The 25,420-nt window shown below is 42.4% G+C and overlaps 1 protein-coding gene across 1 annotated transcript; it reads right to left on the bottom strand.

The window, feature by feature from the left end:
* On the bottom strand, positions 1-25,420 carry LOC113638296. The gene is made up of 8 exons (XM_047805109.1): positions 25,299-25,420; positions 14,308-14,601; positions 12,663-12,938; positions 6,971-7,306; positions 5,104-5,274; positions 3,943-4,047; positions 1,599-1,664; positions 1-380 (listed from the first exon to the last, which is right to left on the bottom strand). Exons 1-8 carry the CDS (start codon positions 25,405-25,407, stop codon positions 292-294), a joined length of 1,446 nt encoding a protein of 481 aa, XP_047661065.1. The 5' UTR covers positions 25,408-25,420; the 3' UTR covers positions 1-291.

Here is a 25,420-nt window from a genome sequence, read left to right as displayed (position 1 = left end):
CACATTTTTATTTGATAATTTATGACAAATCTACCACACCACACATTGATGACTGAGAATCATCAGAGACACATTTTGTGACAAACTCACACTTGCTTTTGAAAGAGCAATAATGTTACAAAATAAATCACATCTACATATAGTATGTGCCTTTGGATCACTGTATAAATATGGAAGCAGGCTACCAAAATACCCCAGAGACTATGTTCGTGTGTCTTTGAAATATTATTTACTTTGATTTTCACCCTATACTACAGTGCACATATAGAATGCCTGATGTCACTGCATTTATTACTGTAGGGACTTTCCTGCAGAAGACCCTCCTTTCTTGTGATTTGCAAGTGGTTTGCTTTCTGCTTGTAACTCATCCACTGAATTTCCTATAAAATAGAAAAGAAATAAAGCAGAAAAAATTTAGTAGTCAATAGTATTACTCCTCAGTATTCTTTAATATTAATTATGAAAAATGTTTTACTATGGAAGTCATAAGAGGCCATGCATTATTGTATTTTTTCTTTCTTGTTGACATAAAAGTTGACTTAAGAATCCCCTCCTCTATTCCCACAATAAACAATCAATTTTACTGTGGAATTTTAAAATATTTTTATTCAAAGTTACTGTAATGAGGAGTCATGAGGCTGGTGATCCATTTGCAGCGTTTTTAATAGAACTCGTAAACAGACAGGCAGGGTCAAACACGGCAAACACGAAATCGTAGGGCAGGCAGAAATCAGACACGAAAAGTCAGGCAGAAGGTCAGGGCAGGAAGCAAACAGTCAGAGAATCAAGAAACACAGAAACTAGGTCAAAACCGGAACTACGACAAACAGGAAATGCTCAGAATGATAGCTAACGCAAATTGAGACTTCGCACAGGAGTCAAGGTCAAGTTTGTATTTATAGGAGCTGACTGATAGGAATCAGGTGGCGAGGCAATCAGTCTTCATGATGGGTGCTGGGAGGTGTAGTCCATTATAATTATACAAATTTTATTTTGTATAAAAATATAATAAAATATTTTATTAATCTATATTTTAAGCATAGGGTAGGCCATCCTGGTGTGATGTGAGTCAGTTTGATCAACAATGTGAATTTTTCATTTTATAATGGATTAAAAAATGCTTCATTGCATAATTATATTACCAGATATGGTGACTTTGATGAGGAATTAAGGAAGAATTCACTTTCTGGATAAATTATATTACAGACTTTGAAGAGGAATATCTTAATTCTACAGGAAAATGATTTCATCTTTTTTGTGAATTGTATTTATACTCTGAATTGTTTTGTACTCATTTTGCGGCTAGTTTAACCATGCTTTCATAAACAGCAGGGTCGTTTTATTGTCTTGGACGATAAAGATACAGACATCACAGCTTGTCGGACACTGACGCCTCGTTACTGCGCTTTTGTTGCCTCTAGAACATGTTCTTATGCAGAGATCATGAGAAAATTTGTGATCACATCAAAATTTAATGCATAGCCTCTTTGGACTTCCATATTATACAGCATAGTACAGTTAAAAATACAAATACTCAAAGTTTAGCTTCATTTAAATTTAATTTAACATAATTTGTAAAGTGGCAAGTGTTTTGATACCCTCATGCATAGTCTGCATCTCTGTGTCCTGTTGGTTGTGGTCTTGCCAAGAATCTTTAGACTTACCTACACATGAACAGATGAGAACATCATTGACATATATACGCACGCATATACTGTATATACATATATAAAAAATTATAGAGAAAAAATTATTTGATCCCCTGCTGATTTTGTATGTTTGCCCACCGGCAAAGAGATGATACTGTAAGTCAGTCATTTTAATGGTAGGAGGACAGAATAACAACAAACAAATCCTGAAAAACTCATTTCAAATAAGTTATGAATAGATTTGCATTTTAATTATTTATTTAAAGTTTATATTTGACCCTTTCACATGACATGACTTAGGTGGCAAATCCCTTGTTGGCATTCACAGAGGTCAGATGTTTCTTGTAGTTGGCCACCTGGTTTGCACACATCTCATTTTTGTCCCTCTTCTCTTTGCAGATCTTCTCCAAGTCATTAAGGTTTCAAGGCTGACATTCAAACCTTCAGCTCCCTCTACATATTTTCTATGGGACTAAGGTCAGGAAATTAATGTCAGGCTAGGGGTCTCATTTATATACAGTAACTGTGCATATGATCCCTACTAAAAGTTTACCTTAAGGAAAATATTTCGTTTTTACACTGTGTTCTGCAGTTCTCTAATAAAAGGGTATTTCATGCTATTCTGTATCACATGTAGTTGTGCCATCTCCTCCTGCGCTCCCGTTGTGGACAATGTGACTGTAAGGCAGCACTCACTCTCACTCACTCATTTTCTACCGCTTATCCGAACTTATCGGGTCACGGGGAGCCTGTGCCTATCTCAGCCATCATCGGGCATCAAGGCAGAATACACCCTGGAATGAGTGCCAACCCATCGCAGGGCACACACACACTCTCATACACTAGGGACAATTTTCCAGAGATGCCAATCAACCTACCATGCATGTCTTTGGACTGGGGGAGGAAACCGAAGTACCCGGAGGAAACCCCCGAGGCACAGGGAGAACATGCAAACTCCGCACACACAAGGCGGAGGCGGGAATCGAACCCCGACTCTGGAGGTGAGAGGCGAACGTGCTAACGACTAAGCCACCGTGCCACCGTAAGGCGGCGCTTATTATTATTTTGAATACTTTTGAATTATGTTTGGATTTTACTAGATGTATATAGCCTAAAACAATCGACACAAATAACACTGTTGGATTTAATCTTCATGATAATGTGGATATAACGTATGAAATGGAGTGAAAATTAAATGTCATTAATGTCATTAATTAAAAGTCATAATCGTTCTTCTCACATTTATTTTCTACAATCTAACTTTAGTTCACGACATAACCATCTGTGTCGCCAATTTCCTTTGTATCCAGAATGTGCGTACGCACGGCTCAAAGTTTGCTTATACTGTAGGTGCACACATTCTCCCGTCAAGTTTGTTTTTTATAGATCACAACCTTTGCGTGGGAACTGGTGTACGTACGTTTCCAGCCCCGTTTTGTGCGTACGCACGCTTTATAAATGAGGCCCTAGGACCTTAATTAAGGACCTTAATGTTCTTCTTTTTGACCCACTCATTTGTTGCCTTGTCCGTATGTTTTGGGTAATGCTGATATACTGTACCCATTCACAACCCATTTTTAATGCCATGGCTGAGAAAAGGATGTTTTCTTGATGCTGTGAAGTTGTGCTGTCCCTTTAGCAGAAAAACACCCACAAAGCATAATGTTTCCACCTTCGTGTTTTACGGTGGGGATAATGTTCTTGGGTTCATAGGCAGCATTCCTCCTCCTCCACACACCAAGTTGATGGCAAATGTCTTGATTTTGGTCTCATCTGACCAATAAACTTTCACCCAGTTCTCTTCTAAATCATTCAAGGGGACCTTACAGGTGCTGCATGATTTCAGTCATTCAGTCATTGTTTTCTTGGTGACTATGGTCCCAGTGGTTCTGGGCTGTTTTCTCACTGTTCTCAGGATAACTGAAACTTCAATTATTTTGTGTTTCATCCATTTGCAAACAATCGCACCAACTTTTGTCAACTTCTTGTTAAGCTGTTGGCGATGGCCTTGTAGCCCATTCCAGTCTTGTTCAGGTCTACAATCTTGTCCCTGAAATCTTTGGACAGCTATTTGGGCTTGACCGAGAGTATAGAGTTTGGAATCTGATTGAATGATTGCTTCTTCGGACAGGTGTCTTTTATACAGTTAATGAGCTGAGATTAGGAGTATTATATAAAATTATAGACTGATCAATTCTTTGTCAGTGGGCAAAAGTTCAAAATCAATACAAATCTAGCAAATGTAGCAAATATTTGATATATGACAACATGATTGATAGAACTTCTCTTTTACCTTTGTATTTTCTGTATATGCAGAAAATCACACAAAGGAGAATCAGTGCCGCTACTGTAATGGCTACTGTGATAGCCACCATCCAAAATATGGACCCACTATTACCTACGGTATAAAGAAAAACTTTTGATGATATTTAACACATAGAACATGCTGAAAAGCTAATAGTTAAATAAAACATACTTTAGTACTGGTTAATTATTAATTATATTAAATATGTTGGCTTGACAAGTTTAACATTATTTTATGCTGTTTGAACCTATTCTATTGGCAAAGCCAGTGCACTGTTATTAATTATTAAGACTTTTAATGCTATTTAAGCCTAATAGCAGCGTTCGGTTCATGAATGAATCTGTGTTTCTTGCATCAATCATCATAGTGAATTGCATTTGCACCCTCTGTGCAGGTTGGTGTAGTAGATCCTGCTTAGGACAAAGACCAGATTTTTATTGCTGTGAGCAATTAACATTTTGGTTGTATCAACAGGGGAGCAGATATCCTGGTAAGGCAGGGGCTGAGGCCCGGGGAATGTCAGCTCCACCCTTAGTTGGTGGAGTGCATATGGATCTTTGACCAGGAGGAAGTCGATCTCTTCGCATCTTTGGATTCAACTCATTGTACCCTCTGGTACTCCTTCACTCCTACAGCCCCTCTAGGGCTGAATGCCATGGTGCAGGCATGGCCATGGCTTAACCTGTATGCCTTTTTACCAATCACTCTGCTCTCGGTAGTCCTACCCAGAGTGTGCCAGGATTAATTTCACTTCGTAATGTCTGATTTTTGGACCTAAATTCCTTTCTGGATAGCATTCCTTGGGAAATTGCGGTCAGAAAAAGCATCCTACCTCAGGTGTTCAAAGGGCCTCTCTCATGACCACTTCATAGATTACGGCCTCTGAGCAGAGGTTGTCAAATCTATCCTGAATGCTAGGGCTCCCTCCACTAGGAAGCTCTACACCCTGATGTGGAGTCTATTCTGCCTCTGGTTCACTAAGCCCCACCAGGACCCAGTTTAATGCTCTGCCGGTACAATGCTGGAGTTCCTGCTTGAGCCTCTCTGAGGGCCAAACACCTTGATTGTTTATGCTGTGGCCATCAATGCAAGCCACGTGCCCCCTTATTGTGAACCCTCGGTCCATACAAGATTGTAGGTAGCTGGTACCTTCGTGAAGACCATGACTCACTTCCTTAGACCTGGAAATGGTCCTGGAAAGTCTGATAGAAGCCCCCTTTGAGCCAATGGTGTTAGCCTTGACATCTTTAAATAGGGTAGGAGACCTGTTGGCTCTCTTATAGCTTGGAGTTCTGGAGTTCACTCCAGGGATAGTTAAGGCTATATTGCACCGCAGGGCACACATGTCCCCAAAGGTGTCCACAGCAGCAAGTCATCATTCAGAACTTCTGTCCACCACCTCAAGGAAAGGCTGCACTGGATATGCACTGTGCAGGCCCTCAAAACTTATGCCTGCTGCTATAATTTGATTACCATCTTGGAGAGCTATAGACTAGTTTATAATGTCTCTACTTTTTCAGTTTTCAGACGTCCAACATATCCAAAGAGCTATAGACTACTCTATAATCACTCTACTTTACTCTGTTTTTAGACATTCAACATATCCTGTGACATATCAAGCAGTTTTTCCACTTTGGAAGTAAAAACCCTTCTTGAATTGGGGAATCTATCCTGGCAAGCAACTGTGGAAGGACAGTATACCTTAATTACAAGAAAGAAGAGAAGTTTGGAGAAACAGAGAATCCAACAGCCTATGTGCAGACACAACTGAGGATATGGAGACAAAACATGATGGAGACTGAGACAGCCATTGTGTAAATGACATTTAGAAAGTGTGGAACAATCTCAGAACAATGTTCCTCAACATAAAATAGTAAAGGCTTTAAATATCTCATCATCTACATTACAAACTGTAATATCATCAAAATCTCTGTGTGCAATGGATGAGGGCAAAAATCAATAATGGATTGATTTTTTTAGTACTACGTTAAAAACAGACATAATCCTTTCATGGAAATCACTGAATAGGCTCAGTAACACCTCCAGAAAACATTATCTATGAACACAGTTCACTGTGCCATCCACAAATGCAGGTTAAAGCACACATAAAAAATTATGCTGGTATCAGGAAAGTGAAGCAAACATGTCAAACAAAGGTGGGTGACATCATGAAGCAAAATGGACCAAAGTATCAAAAGTTAAACTTTTTGGCCCATCCCACAGGGCATTTATGGTGTCAAGTAGGCAAAATAATGGTCCATCTGTGTGACATCAACTGTCAAATATGGAGGAGGAAGCATGTCTGGGGATCTTTTCCTGGATCATCGTTGGCAACTTGCACAGATTGAGTGGCAACCTGAACCAAACACACTACCACAGCATTTTGTGATGGCATGCCAACTTAGTTGGTCACTGATTCATCCTCCAGCAAGATTATAACCCAAACATAGCTCCAGGCTGTGATGTTTGACGAAAAGAACAAGATGGTAGGCTTCTCCAGACTTAAACCCCATCAAGGGTAAAAGCAAAGAGACCTACAAATGCAACACATTTGTGGAAACTGCTGCGATAGGTTTGGGAAGAGCTTTCTAAACAATATTTGATTTCCATTATAGAAAGAATGCCACAAATGTGTTTGGCTATTATATCTGCAAAAGTTGGCCACTTTGATGAGTCAAAAATTTAGATTACATTTTGTTAAATATATCGATTATTTGATTTTCTTTATATCCAATTTTTTATTTGTTCTATGCTTTAATTTTAGAGTATTGAGCATTGAAACATTAAAATGCATACATTTCGATATAAAAATAGATGTGACTTTTGAACAGTAGTGTAATTTCAGAGAGGTTTTGTCAAGTCAACATGAAAGTTGATAATGATAAACTTATAAATTATATTCAGTGTATTAATCAATATTATTAATCGATAGTTAATATTAATTATATTAATTATATCCATATATGGGACACATTAATTAATTCATATTTATTCATTATAAACATTCATTCCTATTCACCTGTCTGTGAAACTGCTGTGGAGGCACTGGTATTGACTAAGGTTTGGACTATGTGTTTGACCTGGGAACCTGTAAATGTACAGGTGTATGTCCCAGAATGCTTAGAGCCTAAGTTGTTTAAGTACAGTGATCCATCTCCCATCAGAACCTTGTTCAGGTCCAATTCTGCCCGGTCATCCCAGTGATTTTTGATTCTTTGAGTTTGACTGAAATAGGTCAAGATGTCTGTCCGCTTGTTCTGACTTATAAAAGTCCATGTAAGAGTGAGGTTTTTAAGATTATTTGGAGCCATGCATGGAATAACCAGCTTTTCCCCATAATTTACAGACATTTCTGTAGATAAACAAAAGAGAATAGATTAGAAATTAAAGCCATATTGTACCACTTTAAAGTCTATATCAGAATGTAACAATGTAAGAAAAACATACAAAGGTTATGTAACAAATAATCATAATTATGAGCTATGGGTGCTTTTTGGTCTTTAAATAGACAAATGCATAACCAATCGTTATGATATATAAAGTATAAAGTAGGTCTTAAAATAAAATCTGATTTAAAATATAACTTAATTTCAACCAATATACAGGTTCATCACAATAAATTAGAATGTCATGGAAAAGTTAATTTATTTCAGTAAATCATTTATCATTATATTATATAAATTCAGTAAAGCAAGTCTTTGGTACTCTTAATTGTGATGATTTTTCCAAGAAATTTTAAAGCACTTCATGCTTCATTCTGCCTACTAGCTTTTTAAAGATGCTGAATTAATTTTCCAGCAGGAATTGGCACTTTTCCACACTGCCAAAAGCACCAAAAGTTAGTTAAATGACCATGGTGTTGGTGTGCTTGACTGGCCAGCAAACTCACCAGATCTGAACCCCATAGAGAATCTATAGGGTATTGTCAAAAGGAAAATGAGAAACAAGAGACCAAAAAAGGCAGATGGCCTGAAGGCCACTGTCAAAGAAACCTGGGTTCCATACCACCTCAGCAGTGCCACAGACTGAAGCAAAAGGATCCCCTACCAAGTATTGAGTACATATACAGTAAATGAATATACTTTCCAGAAAGCCAACAATTCACTAAAAATGTTTTTTTAATCGGTCTTATGAAGTATTCTAATTTTATTGGAGTTTTTGTTAAATGTGAGCCAAAATCATCATAATTAAAAGGACCAAAGACTTAAACTACTTCAGTCTGTGTGTACTGAATTTATGTAATACACGAGTTTCACTATTTGAGTTGAATTACTGACACGACATTCTAAATTTAATACTCACCTGTATGTGAGGGAATGTGAGTCTTTCTGACTTTTAACAAACAAATATCCTCAGTTGACAACAGATTTCAATATGTAGTATATTTTTTTTCTAAAAGGTAAACCAACAATCAGAAACTAGGTAGGAAAATAAGTGTAATGATGAGTCGTAAGACTGAGGATCCATTTGCAGCTTTAATAGACAATCTCGGAAACAACAGGCAGAGTTCAGTACCGGTAAACACGACAGTGTAGGTAAGGCAAAAACGTAGTCAGAACAACAGGCAAAAGGTCAGGGCAGGCAGAAATCAGTCGTGAGGCAAAATACAGAAACAGATCAAAAACCAGAAACAGGAATAACCAGACAACGCTCAGAATGACAGCCGTAGCAAATCAAGACTTCGCACTGGAGTCAAGTTCAAGTTTGCCTTAAATAGGCACTGGGTAATTGGCTGCAGGTGGCGGTGCAATCAGTCCCGGCAGGTGGCTTATGGGAAATGTTGTCCGGAAGTGTTAATACTCCGGGGATGGTTCCCTCGGTTGGCGATTGGGTGATTGCAATGGAATTCGGTGGTGAGTGATGGGTCGAGGATGTCCCCCGACTCTACCCAAGAGCGTTCCTCCGGACCGTACCCCTACCAGTCAGCCAGATATTCAAGATGTCCACCCGGCGTCTGGAATCCAGTAGGCTGCGGACCTGGTACGCCTCCTCGCCATCGGCCGTTTTATACGGGAGGCGGAGCCGAATGCCTCTGGTGGAGAGCCAGACCGACTGACCGAGCCGATAATCCGGATGCGGTCTGCGGTGTCTGTCAGCCTGGAGTTTCTGTCTTCTGAATCGAGTGAGTTCCTGGTTCATGCGTTCGGTTTGCCCGTTGGCTTGTGGATGATACCCCGAGGTGAGACTGATTTTAATGTTCAGCTACTTAAAGAAGGCCGACCAGACTCGTGACGTGAATTGGGGACCTCGGTCGGAGACAATGTCTTCATGTAACCCGTACAAACGGAACACAAAGTTGCAAAGAGCTTCGGCGGTTTCAAATGCCGTGGGGAGTTTTGGCAGAGAAATTAGGCAGCATGCTTTCAAAAAGCGGTCAATGATGTTGAGAATTACAGTGTAGTTGTCAGACTTGGGTAGGTCCATGAAAAAGTTGACGGCTATATGGGACCAAGGTCGTTGTGGGACAGGTAAAGGCTGTAACAGTCCGGCAGGGACTTGTTGAGAGTCTTTCGAAGTATTACATATGGTGCAGTTCTTAACGAAGTTTCATGCGTCTTCAGATAGCGATGGCTACCGGAATTTGTTTTGCGCGAGGTGCACGGTCCCCAAGATGCTGGGGTGGCCACAACTGGGTGTGGCGTGAAGTAGTTTCAGGAGAGCCATGTGTAGGTCTTCGGGTACGTAGGTTTTTGAGGGAGGACAATTTGCGGGGGGCGGTGAGTGTGTATTGGCCTGAGAAATTTCCGTCATAATGTCCCATTGGATGGGAGCGAGAATCAGAGATGATGGGCTCAGCAGGCACGGTGTGGTTGGGCTTGCGGTACAAGCGAGACAGTGCCTCGGCTTTAGTATTTAGTATAAGTGAAAGCGCATAAAGAACATGGCCCAGTGTGTCTGGCGAGTATTCATTCGCTTGGCGGAGCGGAGATACCCGAGGTTCCTGTGATCGGTGAGGACGGTAAATGGGTGCCTCTAGTGTCTCAGAGTGGATCAGGATGTCGTCGATGTAGACGATCACGCAGCGGTCTAGCAGGTCACGAAATATGTCATTGATGAATGACTGGAACACGGCTGGACTGTTAGAAATGCAGAACGGCATGACCAAATATTCGTAGTGACTGGTTTGTGTGGAGAACGTGGTTTTCCACTCATCTCCCTCCCTAATGCAGATGAGATTGTAGGCGTTGCATAGATCCAGTTTGGTGAAGTATTTGGCATTACGTAGCTGTTCTAGTGCCGACGGTACGAGAGGGAGAGGATAACGGAATTTCACAGTGATTTCATTCAGGGCGCCGTAGTCATCTCCTCGGGGGTGAGATGAGTGTAGCCAAGTTGCATGGGTTCGCTCTCCTCCAAGCCGTGAGTTTGAGGGATCTTTCCTCCCAACCTGCCTGGGCGGTGAGGGTGCGAAACGTTAGAGCGTACTCTGCTGCAAGGCGACCCTCCTGGGAATGGGTCAGTAACTGCTCCTCTGTGCTCTCTCCTCCAGTGGAATACACTGCAAAATTGGGCCAGGAAGACGGGAACGCAGTTCCATCCTCCCTCCATACTGCCGTCGCCCATTCGAGTGCTCTCCCACTGAGAAGTGTGCATACGAATGCAATCCGACTTGTTTCGGTGGGATAGAGAGAGAGTTGTTGCATCACAAAAAGACATTGAGGACAAAAGCACTGCATGAGGAACCCCCTACACTTCCCCGGATCGCCGTTGAACTTATCAGGGAAGGCGAGCCGGGGATTTCTGACTTCGCTGGCGGTGGGCGGAGTTGGAGACGAGAACACCGGTGTGGCGGGGGCTCCTCGCAGGTGGTGCAGTGCTGTCACGAGTTCTCCCGTGAGTGTGGTGAGGCGCGTGAGCTGTTGGTGATGACCAGCGAGTTGTTGGGCTTGGGCGGACAGCTCCGTATTGAGCAGAGTGATAGCTGCTGGATCGCTTGGTGGCGAAGTCTTCTGTAATGATGAGTCGTAAGACTGAGGATCCATTTGCAGCTTTAATATATAATCTCGGAAACAACAGGCAGAGTTCAGTACCGGTAAACACGACAGTGTAGGTAAGGCAAAAACGTAGTCAGAACAACAGACAAAAGGTCAGGGCAGGCAGAAATCAGTCGTGAGGCAAAATACAGAAACAGATCAAAAACCAGAAACAGGAATAACCAGACAACGCTCAGAATGACAGCCGTAGCAAATCAAGACTTCGCACTGGAGTCAAGTTCAAGTTTGCCTTAAATAGGCACTGGGTAATTGGCTGCAGGTGGCGGTGCAATCAGTCCCGGCAGGTGGCTTATGGGAAATGTTGTCCGGAAGTGTTAATACTCCGGGGATGGTTCCCTCTGTTGGCGATGGGAGAACAAGACAGGTGCTTCCATCATGACAATAACTATGCCTATTTCCACAGTCAACAGCAGAGTGATAAACAATGAGCTGTTACTAATGAAATGTACAATTTTAGATAACCATCAATGGTGACCTCTTAGATGTTGATGAGGCCCTCACAATTGTTATTTTGTCCATAATAAATGTTAAATATGTTAAAAAAAAAAGGAATAGATTATTTATTTTTTGTATTGACTTTAGCAAAATGATATATTCACAGGAAAATGTTAATAACCTAATATCTAATACCATCATTAGTTCAAAGACTCATGAGATTTTCAATTGCAAGAAAAATAATGTGAACCCTTTGGAATTGTTTTAATGTCTTTAAAGCTCGTTAGATCTGCTTTAACATACACACAAATTCTTCTTATTCATATTCTCACTCACTCATTTTCTACTGCTTATCCAAACTACCTCGGGTCACGGGGAGCCTGTGCCTATCTCAGGCGTCATCGGGCATCAAGGCAGCATACACCCTGGACGGAGTGCCAACCCATCGCAAGGCACACACACTCTCAGTCACTCTCTACGGACAATTTTCCAGAGATGCCAATCAACCTACCATGCATGTCTTTGGATCAGGGAGGAAACCAGAGTACCCGGAGGAAACCCCCGAGGCACGGGGAGAACATGCAAACTCCGCACACACAAGGCGGAGGTGGGAATCGAACCCCGACCCTGGAGGTGTGAGGCAAACATGCTAACCACTAAGCCACCGTGCCCCCCCCCTTCTTATTCATATTGAATATATTATTCATATATTCATGATGTATGTTGGAGAAAGCATGTGAGTTTAAACCTGTCATTCAATTAATGAAACTGGGTCTGCTATGCTGGTTCAGTTGACATCAATGGAAAAATACCATTTGTGGCAGCTGAAGTTCAGTAGAACTTGAGTTATGCAGCAGGACAATGATCATAAACATAGAAGTAAATCCTCCTTTGTAGTGTCACAGTCAGAACCCAGAACTTAATCCCCAGCTACAGGAAATTCTTGTTTGAAGTGGTTGCAGCAAATGGGATCCAAATATTCACTTGGTTTTAACAGCACTGTGAAGGTTTAATGGGATATATCAAGACATAAAAATCATAATTGCTTGTGTGTTGTTGGCTATGTTTGTCTATACTTGTGAAGTTGGTGAAGATTATATACTGTACTTCACAAAAGTTCACATACTTTTTCTTGCCACTGTATTTCCATACAAACTTGGAAATTAATCTGTGTTTAAATAAAAAAATGGAAATTGGAGTATACACCATATGAAAATAAAGAGAGTAATATTTGTGTCTATAATATTTGTGGCTGTATGCTGTGTAATTACTGCATACCTGTCTGAAGCAGTGAGGCTCTCCATGATTGTAAGCTGTATTTTGATGTGATGCTGCAGATGTAGGTAAGATTTGAGTTTGTGTACATTTTCTTTACAGTACTCTCTATACTATACAGGTTATTTATTGCCCTTATTCGAGTGACAGCTTGAAAGGAGTTCGAAGCAATACTTGGATCTGTAGACCACTTTAGCAGTGGAGCAGGGTACACACCATGTGAAGAGCACTGCAAATGCTCAGTGAGACTGACCTCAATGGCAATCTCATGGATTGGAGCTGCAAGAAGTATAAAGTCAATAATTACATTCAGCACAAATGTATCTATGCAAATGTAACATCAGCACAAATGTATCTATGAAAGGGGGTTTGCATCACTGAACAAGAGATATGTTTCAATTAGAGAGCTGTTTTTATTACACATTGATCAAACATAACATTGAAACCACTGACAGGTGAAGAGAATGTCATTGATTTCATCTCATTACAATGCCACCTGTCAAGTTGTTATATATATTAGGCAGCAAGAGAACATGCACTTCTCAAAATTGATAAGTGGGAAGCAGGAAAAACGTGCAAGCATAGATTTCAGCAATCAGAGCATCTCCAATATGGCAGGTTTTGGGGTTGTTTTCGGAATGCAGTGGTTAGTACCTACCAAAAGTAATCGTAACGCTGTGTGGCAAGCAAAAACACACAAGACAGTGATATGGCTGAAACCAGTATGAACACAAGTTTATTTTTTTCCTCTTAAATTGGAGGTGAACAGATTGAAGATTGAGGTAAGGAGAAGGGGGAGAAAATAACTAAGGGTCAGTTGGTGGCCAAAAGACAGAGCTTCTCTTCTGCTGGAGGGTGAGTTGTGCTGTCCCTGGTGCCTAAAGTTGTGCTTTTTCTTAATGGTGAGGAGAGTGTGCAAAAAATGGGAGTTGTGCAAAAAATGCTTTCCTCTTCGAAGTTGGTGGCTTTGTTGCCACAGGATCATAGAAAGGACAATCAGTGAAAAGGTTTACTGATGTAAGAGGGGTACAAAGGGAAATCCTACAAAAGATTGGTCAGAATGTTCATGCTGACCCCTGTCCACCAATGAATGTGCTTACAACATGCACATAAGCATCAGAAATGGACCATGGAGCAATGGAAGAAGATGGCTTGGTTTGATGAATCAAGTTTTCTTTTACATCCTGTAGACAATCAGGTAGTGTACAGTACATGAGCTTCGCTTACCTTGGGAAACGATGGCCCCAGGAAGCACAATAAAAAGACAAGCCATTAAAGGCACTGTGATGTTTTGGGCAATGCTCTGCCAGAAATGCTTTAATCCTGGCTTTTATGTGGAAGTTACAGTACCTTGGCATATACCACCTATCAAATAACTTTTAGGTAACAGGGAGGGAGAAAAGTTAATTTAATGTTGATTTAGCCTGCAAATTTCCCAGAGCTAAGGTGTTGGATAAACAAGTCCAATCCTATTGAGGCCCCACCTCACAACTTACAAGATGCTGCTTGGTGCCAATTACTGCAGAGCACTTTCAGACATCTTGTGGAGTCCATGCCTCGATGGGTCAGCAGTTTTGACAGCACAACGGGAATCTACAAAATATTAAGCAGGTCTAAAAAGGTCTAATTTTATAACAGTAAGACTAACCTTCAACCTTGACAATGATGTAAGACTCCTGAACAGATTTGGTGGTATTAACCACACATTTATAGCGCCCTCGGCTATTTATATTGCTGACATGCAAAAGCAGGGAGGCATTTCCATGTGACACTTCATCAGTAAACACTGAAATGCTGCTGTAAACTGATTCATCTTCATCCTCCAGGAAACTGTATATCAGTGTTCCCTGTTTGAACCATTGAAAAAAAACCTCTTCAGAAGATGGAGGGAAGGGACAGGGCAAGATGCAGTCTTCAGAGTAGATGCAGATGACATGAACTTCTGAAATCAAAGACAAGAAGGACATAAAATATTTAAGTATAACAAACAATGTGGTACAGGGCAATTTATTAACATTTATTAAAATCTTAAGGTAAATGGCTTTAGGAATAAGTAAATACTTGACAAAATTAAAATAATTTTTTTAACAACAAATCTGTATTTAATGATTATTATAACTGCTTTTGTGTAATCTTTACAAAATGCCTAATTAAAAAATTATAGTCACATTAACATCAGTTAAATAATTTTCAACAGAATTTCAGGGTCAAGATGTTAATTAAAATTCAGAATATGGTCTTGTATGTAATGTATTATTATTTGTTAACGAAGGCAAGCTCAGACTAGGTAAGCGGAAGAGGTACCGAGTCGAACCAGTTATCCAAATGGCGAGGATTTCTGTTTAGAGAATTGAGTGTGAAAATCCCAAGACCTGAACCTCAATAAAATTTCTCTAAAGCCTAATGCTCAAGAAAATTACCTCTTAGAGTGTTTTGCAGCAAACAGTAAATGCTGTTTTTTGTAGCATAACGCTTGTAGTTTTTTCGTCTTCTTTTTGATTGCATTGTTAAAACCAAATACATCAAAGCGTGTTCCATTTCAATTACCCCAGAAATTAGGTAAAATATATTTGCATTTTGGGCAGGAGTAGAAAGATTGGATTGAAATCAGATTCGCCAAGATGCATTTATGTGGCCTAATGAAGGACCCCTGATGGTGGCTTGGCAGTAGCATGTTTTCATTGTCGGAGTTTACATTCCTCCTAGCGCTAATGCTAAAGAGGCGCTAAGTGAGCTATACGTAGCTATTAGTGATCTGCAGAATTTTCACCCTTATCATAGCCGGAGATTTCAACCATGCAAATCTCAAGTCAGTGCTCCCTAAATTCCATCAACATGTGGACTTTGGTACGAGAGTTGAAAACACGCTGGATCTTGTTTACACAAACATTCCCGGTGCGTACCGTGCGGAGCCCCACCCCCACCTCGGCTACTCAGACCACATCTCTGTTATGCTAATTCCAGGATACAGACCACTCGTCAGATGCTCAAAACCGGTTCTGAAGCTGGTGAAAACCTGGCCAGCAGGAGCCAGCTCTGCTCTTCAGGACTGCTTTGAGTGCACTGACTGGAATATCTTCAGAGAGGCTGCAACCAACGGCGACTCCGTCAACTTGGAGGAGTATACATCAACAGTGACCAGTTACATTGGCAAGTGCATTGATGATGTGACCGTCTCCAAGACCATCACTACACGCTTCAACCAGAAGCCGTGGATGACTGCTAACGTGCGTGCGCTGCTGAGGACTAGAGCAAGGACCAAAGAACAGTAAGGGCCAAACTGTCCAGAGCCATCAAAGAGGCAAAGCGTGCACACGCCCAGACAATCCACAGCCACTTCCAAGACAGCAGGGACAACCGGCGCATGTGGCAGGGTATACCGGCGATCACAAACTACAAGACAACTTCATCTGCTTGTGATAGCGACGCCTCCCTCCCAGATGCGCTGAACGACTTCTACACTCAGTTTGAGGTGCAGAACAAAGTAGCGGCAACGAAGTCCATCCCTCCCCCCGACAACCAGATACTCTGTCTATCCACGGCCGACGTGAGGAGAATGTTGAAGATGTCTTTACTGACATCTTCAACATTTCCCTGAGCAGAGCTATTGTTCCTACGTGCCTCAAAACTACCACCATTGTTCCTGACCCAAAGAAGTCTACAGTGTCCTGCCTCAATGGCTATCGTCCCGTTGCACTCACACCCATAGTAATGAAGTGCTTCGAGAAGCTCGTCATGAGGCACATCAAGACCCAGCTACCACCCTCACTGGAGCATCCTGAGCAGCTGCATCACTATCTGGTTTGGGAACTGTACGATCTCGGATCACAAAACCCTGCAGCGGATAGTGAGGACAGCGGAAAAGATCATTGGAGTCTCTCTTCCCTCTATCATGGACACTTACACTACACACTGCATTCGCAAAGCCAACAGCATTGTGGATGACCCCACACACCCCTCATTCACACTCTTCACCCTCCTGCCTTCTGGAAAAAGGTACCGAAGCATTCGGGCCCTCACGACCAGACTGTGTAATAGTTTCTTCCCACAAGCCATCAGACTTCTCAATAACTGAACTGAACTGTACTGAGCACAACAAACACACACCTCATCTGTATGGACTGCAAAGACCCTCACAAAACACACACACTGACACATCAAATTGTTTACATGCTGCTTACAATCCATCAAACTGTTTACATGCTGTTTTCCACACTTTACTGCTGTTTTGCACATATTGTACAATATTTTAGTCATTTGCTGTTTTTTGCACAATTCTATATATTATCCCAAGGACCTGCTGCTAAGAAACTGTGTTCATTCTAATGTTGCTGCACGAAATATTGTTTGAACATTCAGTATTCACATACAGTGTTTACACTGGTCGGTCGGCACTGTTTCTGTTACTGTTTATTGTCTTTTGTGTATTGTATTTTTTGTCTACACCGTCTGTTTTCCTGCACTGTCTTGTCTGTCTTGTTTGTCTTGTCCTGCACTGTTTGCACCACGTTGCACAGTTGCACTTTATGTGGCTAAGACTAATTACAAGTCCTTAGCCCTGTCTTTGTTTTTATGTAGCACCATGATCCTGGAGAAACATTGTCTCATTTCGCTCATTTTCGTTGTCTCAGTTGTCTCATGTACTGCAACAGCTATAAATGGTTGAAATGACTATAAAAGCTTCTTGACTTGACTTGACTAATGTAAATGGAACAGTTTTAACAAATCAGATAGCTATCGGATCAGAGAAAACACACAAAGTGACCAGGTGTTCAAAAAAGGACCTTTGTGTGTTTTGGTCCTTATGAGTGTTTTTCCCTTCCCACTTCCGTACAATTGTTCCAAAAAATTTCATTAACTACTTTGCCTATTGCGTTTGTTTTTCGTTGAGTCCTTGTTGCAGTTTGGATGTCTCTCGTGATTGTGTTTGGTGCTTTGTTTTATATTCCTGATTTATGTTATCTTGTTTTGTATTTAACTGTCTAGTTTATTCCTAGTGTTTCCTGTATGTCAATTTTGTTTGTTGATTGTACTAAAACGTTTGTTTTAGCTATCAACACATCTGTGTCTGTATTTCCCCTTTGGAGCCACCCTGCTTTGTTTACACACACAAATATTGCATGTCAGGTCAGATCTGCTTTCTGGTTCCCATAGATTAAGCTGGGTTTTGATTCCAAAAAGTCTCAATTCCACGATTTCAAGCATGGCAAACTAAGAGTCAAGCCAAAACTCTTTTAGTTAGCTAGACAATGCAGAGTGCAGTGCAGAGGTGAGCAAAGTTGGGAGTGGGGCTCTGCACTGCACTCTGCTGTTAGGCTAATTCCAGCATATACAACACTCAGAGGCTCTAAAGTGGTTCTGAAGTACATGAAAACTTGGCCTGAAGAAGCCACCTCTGCTTTTCAGAACTGTTTTGAGTGCACTAACCAGAACATTTTCAGGTAGGCTGCAACCAACAGCGATTCCATCAGCTTGGAGGATTAAACGTTTCATAGCATAGCATAGCATAACTTACCATAGCATAGCATAGCAAAGCATGACCCATTGTGACATGCATAGCATAGCATAACATGGCATAGCATAACGTAGCATAACATCACATCGCATAACATCGCAAGGCATAACATAACCTAGCATAACATAACGTAACCTAGCATGATATAGCATAACCTAGCATGACATAGCATACAATGCATAATGTAACATAACATAACATAACATAACATAGAATAGCATGGCATAGCATAACCTAACAAAACATGACATGACGTAGCATAGCATAACCTAGCATAGCAAGGCATAGCATAACCTAGCATAGCAAAGCATAGCATAGCATGACCCATCGTGACATGCATAGCATGGCATAGCATAATGTAGCATAACATTGCATTGCATAACATAGCCAGGCATAACATAACCTAGCATAAGATAACCTAGTATGGCATAGCATCGCACAACATAGCAAGGCATAACATAACATAGCATAACATAACCTAGCATGACATAGCATAACATAGCGTAACATAACATAGCGTAACATAACATGGCATAGCATAATCTAACATAACATGACATGATGTAGCATAGCATATCCTAGCATAGCAAGGCATAGCATAACCTAGCACAGCATAGTAAAGCAAAGCATGGCATAGCATGACCCATCGTGACATGCATAGCATAGCATAACATGGCATAGCATAATATAGCATAACGTAGCATAACATTGCATTGCATAAAATAGCCAGGCATAACATAACCTAGCATGGTAGAGCATAACGTGGCATAACATCGCATCACACAACATAGCAAGTCATAACATAACCTAGCATGACATACTGTAGCATGACATAGCATAACCTAGCATGACATAGCATAACCTAGCATAACATAACTTAGCAAAACCTAACGTAACATAACATAGCATAGCAAGGCATAGCATAACCTAACATAACATGACATGATGTAGCATAGCATAACCTAGCATAGCAAGGCATAGCATAACCTAGCATAGCAAGGCATAGCATAACCTAGCATAACGTAACCTAGCATAGCATAGCAAAGCATAGCAAAGCATATAGCATAACCCATTGTGACATGCATAGCATAGCATAACATGGCATAGCATAACATAGCATAACGTAGCATAACTCCACATCGCATGACAACGCAAGGCATAACATAACCTAGCATAACATAGCGTAACCTAGCATAACATAGCATAACATAGCGTAACGTAACATAACATAGCGTAGCATAGCATAATTTACAATCAAAGCTGCTCCGGTGATCTGGCCACCATAATTAAACACTGGATTACTGTTTAACTGCAATAACAATAACAAGTATTTTAACAACATGTGCAAAAGCTTTTTTTTTTTTTTTTTTTTGATAAACGTTTGATAAACAGATGAGCTGCAACTTTCTGTTGTTAAACTCTGATAAGACAGAAATACTACTTACAATATAGGTCCAAAAACCAGTACACAGAAACTCTCACAATTTAACTTCCATTTAGAGGGATGTTCTGTAACTAGTAGCTCGACAGTGAAAGACCTGGGTGTTATATTAGACAGCAACCTGTCTTTTGAAAATCATATTGCCCATACCACAAAAACAGCCTTCTTCAACCTTAGAAAAATTGCCAAATTGAGAAACATCCTGTCTGTATCTGATGCTGAGAAGCTAGTTCATGCATTCATGACCACTATACTGGACTATTGTAATGAGTTACTAGATGGCTGTCCTACATCTTTAATAAATAGCCTTCAATTAGTCCAAAATGCAGCTGCCAGATTTCTCACTAGGACAAGAAAATATGATCATATAACAGCAATTTTATCTTCTCGACACTGGCTACCTGTTAAGTTTAGAATTGATTACAAAATGCTGCTACTTACGTACAAGGCTCTTAATGGTTTATCTCCCATGTATCTAACTAGTCTTCTAACACGTTACAATCCTTCCACACTCTCTGAGATCACAAAACTCAGGACTTCTGGTTAGATATTCTGGTTCCCAGAATATCTAAGTCTACTAAAGGTGGTAGAGCGTTTTCTTATTTAGATCCCAAACTTTGGAATAGTCTTCATGATAGTGTTTGGGGCTCAGACACACTTTCCCAATTCAAAAGCAGATTAAAAACTCATCTCTTTAGTCAGGCGTCCACACACATAATACATCCCATAAAATTATGCACCATTACATTAGACTTGCACATTTTTATGAACAGCAGATATATTAATCCCTCTACACTGCTTTTCTCTTTCACAACCATCCCGAGGCATCCAGACATTGTACCATCTCCGATCATCTTCCGTGTGATGAAGATTTTGGACCTCCACTGAGATGAGGCTGACTCTATGAGAATCCTGAGACATCTACAGATCTCCCAGCTCCAGTTGGACTCTATGATACCAAGAGGAGATATGAACTCCAAGTGATCTTTACACCAATTCAACATTTGTTTGACTGTATATTTGTAATCACACCCTCTAGTATCACCCATATGAGGATGGGTTCCCCTTTGAGTCTGGTTCCTCTCAAGGTTTCTTCCTTTCCAATTTAAGGGAGTTTTTTCTTGCCACTGCTGCCTGAGTCACCTCAGACTTGCTCATTGGGGATAAATACATATACATACATACATACATACATACATACATACTGTGAACTATATATATCTTTAATTTTTTACTATATTAATTGTCTATATTTCTCCTTATGTTTACCTTCTATTCTATGTTTATGTTCTGAAAAGCTGCTTTTAGACAAAACCCATTGTAAAAAGCGCTATACAAATAAACTTAAATTGAATTGAATTGAGTCAGATTCCGTGTCCGGAGATTGGGTCGCCGAAGCTCCCGTCTTTGACTGCCACCCAATCCACGTTGCACCAGCCCCTTACGGTTTCTACTGCAGGTGGTGGGCCCACAGGAGATCGGCCCCACGTCGCTCCTTCGGGCTGAGCCCGGCCGGGCCCCGTGGGGTAAGACCCGGCCACCAGGCGCTCGCATGCGAGCCCCAACCCCCGGCCTGGCTCCAGGGTGGGGCCCCGGTTGCGCCATACCGGGCGACGTCACGGACCTTGTTTTAATTTTCTTCATAAGGGTTTTTGAACCGCTCTTTGTCTGGCCTGTCACCTCTGGCCTGTCACCTCTGTCTGACTCTAGGGACATGGAATGTCACCTCGCTGGGGGGAAGGAGCCTGAGCTGGTGCGGGAGGTTGAGAGATACCGACTAGAGATAGTTGGGCTCGCCTCCATGCACAGCTTGGGCTCTGGAACCCAACTCCTCGAGAGAGGCTGGACTCTCTACTACTCTGGAGTTGCCCGCGGTGAGAGGCGGCGGGCTGGTGTGGGCTTGCTCATAGCCCCCCAGCTCAGCAGCCATGTGTTGGAGTTCACCCCGGTGAACGAGAGGGTCGTTTCCCTGCGCCTTCTGGTCGGGGAGAGGTCTCTCACTGTTATTTGTGCTTAAGGGCCAAATGGTAGTGTAGAGTCCCTGACCTTCTTGGCATCTCTGGGAGGGGTGCTAGAAAGTGCCCCGACCGGGGACTCTGTCGTTCTACTGGGGGACTTCAATGCTCATGTGGGCAGCGACAGTGACACCTGGAGGGGTGTGATTGGAATGCCCCCCCCGAACTGAACCCGAGTGGTGTTCTGTTATTGGACTTCTGTGCTAGTCACAGTTTGTCCATAATGAACGGTCCATGATCGACTTTGTGGTTGTTTCATCTGACCTGATATGTCTTGGACACTCAGGTAAAGAGAGGGGCGGAGCTGTCAACTGATCACCACCTGGTGGTGAGTTGGGTCCGATGGCAGGGGAGGAAGTTGGACAGACTTGGCAGACCCAAACGTACTGTGAGGGTCCGCTGGGAATGTTTGGCAGAGTCTCCTGTCAGAGAGATCTTCAATTCTCACCTCCGGCAGAGCTTCAACCAGATCCCGAGGGAGGTTGGAGACATTGAGTCCGAGTGGACCATGTTCTCCACCTCCATTGTCAATGCAGCCGCATGGAGCTGTGGCCGTAAGGTCTCTGGTGCCTGTCGTGGCTGCAATCCCCGAACCCGGTGGTGGACCCCGGAAGTAAGGGATGCCGTCAAGCTGAAGAAGGAGTCCTATCGAGCCTGGTTGGCTCGGAGGACTCCGGAGGCAGCTGATAGTTACCGGAGGGCCAAGCGAGCTTCAGCCCGGCTGGTTGCAGAGGCAAAAACTCGGGTCTGGGAGGAGTTCGGTGAGGCCATGGAGAAGGACTATCAGTTGGCCTCGAAGAAATTCTGGCAAACCGTCCGGCGCCTCAGGAGGGGGAAGCAGTGCCCTGCTCACACTTTTTACAGTGGGAGTGGGAATCCGCTGACTTCGACTGGTGACATCCTCGGACGGTGGAAGGAGTACTTCGAGGATCTCCTCAACCCCACCAACATGTCTTCCATTGAGGAAGCAGAGGCGGAGGGCTTGGTTGTGGACTCGTCGATCCCCCAAGCTGAGGTCACTGAGGTAGTTGAGAAGCTCCTCAGTGGCAAGGCACTGGGGGTGGATGAGATCCACCCTGAGTACCTTAAGTCTCTGGATGTTGTGGGGCTGTCTTGGTTGACATGCCTCTGCAACATCGTGTGGCGGTTGTGGACAGTGCCTCTGGACTGGCAGACTGGGGTGGTGGTCACTCTGTTTAAGAAGGGGGACCGGAGGGTGTGTTCCAACTACAGGGGGATCACACTCCTCAGCCTCCCCGGAAAAGTCTATGCCAGGGTACTGGAGAGGAGAATTCGGCCGATAGTCGAACCTTGGACTCAGGAGGAACAATGCGGGTTTCGTCCTGGTCGTGGAACACTGGACCATCTCTATACCCTCACCAGGTTGCTGGAGGCTTCATGGGAGTTTGCCCAACCAGTCCACATGTGTTTTGTGGATCTGGAGAAGGCATTTGACTGTGTCCCTCGTGGTGACCTGTGGGGGGTGCTCTTGGAGTATGGGGTTCGAGGCCCTCTGCTAAGGGCTGTCCGGTCCCTATATGACCGGAGCAGGAGTTTGGTTCGCATTGCCGGCAGTAAGTCAGACCTGTTCCCGGTGCATGTTGGACTCCGGCAGGGCTGCCCTTTGTCACCGGTCCTGTTCATTATTTATATGGACAGGATTTCTAGGCGCAGTCGGGGGCCGGAGGGAGTCCGGTTTGGGGACCACAGGATTTCATCTCTGCTTTTTGCAGATGATGTTGTCCTGTTGGCTTCTTCAAATCAGGACCTTCAGCATGCACTGGGGCGGTTTGCAGCCGAGTGTGAAGCGGCGGGGATGAGAATCAGCACCTTGAAGTCCGAGGCCATGGTTCTCAGCCGGAAAAGGTGGCTTGCCCCCTTGAGGTTGGTGGAGAGCTCCTGCCTCAAGTGGAGGAGTTTAAGTATCTTGGGGTCCTGTTCACGAGTGAGGGAAGGATGAAGCGGGAGATCGACAGGTGGATCGGTGTATCTTCTGCAGTGATGCGGTTGATATACCGATCTGTTGTGGTGAAGAAAGAGCTGAGCCGCAAGGCGAAGCTCTCTATTTACCAGTCGATCTACGTTCCTACCCTGACCTATGGTCATGAACTTTGGGTCATGACCGAAAGGACAAGATCCCGGATACAGGCGGCCGAAATGAGTTTCCTCCGCAGGGTGGCTGGGCGGACCCTTAGAGATAGGGTGAGAAGCTCAGTCACTCGGGAGGAGCTCAGAGTAGAGCCGCTGCTCCTCCACATTGAGAGGGGTCAGCTGAGGTGGCTCGGGCATCTGTTTCGGATGCCTCCTGGACGCCTCCATGGGGAGGTGTACCGGGCATGTCCAACCGGGAGAAGGCCCCGGGGAAGACCTAGGACATGCTGGAGGGACTATGTCTCTCGGCTGGCCTGGGAACGCCTCGGTATTCCCCCGGAAGAGCTGGAAGAAGTGTCTGGGGAGAGGGAAGTCTGGGTGTCCCTGCTTAGACTGCTGCCCCCACGACCCGGCCCCGGATAAGCGGTAGGAAATGGATGGATGGATGGATGGATGAATTGAATTGAATAAACGTGACTGTGTGCAACTCCATCCAGGGTGTATCCTGCCTTGATGCCCGATGATGCCTGAGATAGGCACAGGCTCCCCGTGACCCGAGAATTTCGGATAAGCGGTAGAAAATGAATGAATGAATGAATGACTGTGTGCAATATTTCTTTCTCTTTGCTACTGTAACAGAGAAATTTCCCCCATTGTGGGACAAATAAATGTATACCTTATATTCCAGTCAGTGCACTTATCATAGCATAAAGTAACCTAGCATAGCATAGCATAACATAACATATCATACCTAACCTAGCAAAGCGTAGCATAATGTACTGTACAACACACCAGCCCTAAGGTCAGTCCCGACTCAAAAAACATACCATTATACGTGAACGTGAGTTAGATTTGCTATATCTATTAACCGTAAGTTTAAAACATTTGTGAATTAAATGAACTCACTGGCATGCTTTGTTTTGTTTGCCACAAGAAAAAAGTGCAGAACAGTGCATTTTAAAAGTGTGTAGCATTAAAAAAGGCTTGTTATTGTTGTTCTTCATAACATAATCCCCTATACACAAATGTGTAAAAAATTTAATTATTTTAGCATTGAAACTATTTACTACTTACACATATGTATAATGTTAATTTTACTTCCCCAGCAATATGCATAGCTGACCAAATATCTAACTACAATGTTGTTAGATTATCCAATTTGAAATGTCTTCCCTGTGTACAGTATCATGTCTAGTATACAGAGTTAATTCCCAGAAGAAGGTAAGCAACCTTTTATTGTATAGAGATTCAAATGCCACATACTTTTTTTGTATAAATATTGAGTTGTACAGTATGTAGCTAATTTAATGTTTAGTGGTAATTTAATTGCATCCAATCCATGGATGAATTTAGAGTAAATCATATGTTATTATACTGAATAAGAAACATTGTTATAATTTTTTTTAATTACCAATTTGCAAAGAGTTCATATTTATTAGAATTGAAAACAAATTACTATCCTAATAGCACCTAATAACCAAACCTATACATGTGGATGGTGGTAAGTTGTGCAAATCTATTATACTATCTCATGTGTTTATGTGCGCAATGATGAAAAAGAGATAACCAAATATTACCTGTAATCTTGATTTGAGCATGGGACTGTATCCATAAGAGAGAATAAATCCCAAAAAATGTGTATAACATTCTTACTGGAAACACACTCTTACTGGATTTACTGAACATGATTTGTGATGGC

The sequence above is a fragment of the Tachysurus fulvidraco genome, chromosome 20, assembly GCF_022655615.1.
Source record: "Tachysurus fulvidraco isolate hzauxx_2018 chromosome 20, HZAU_PFXX_2.0, whole genome shotgun sequence".
Classification (NCBI taxonomy): domain Eukaryota; kingdom Metazoa; phylum Chordata; class Actinopteri; order Siluriformes; family Bagridae; genus Tachysurus; species Tachysurus fulvidraco.
Note: the sequence above shows the minus strand (reverse complement) of the source record. Positions and strands in the feature narration are given on the sequence as shown.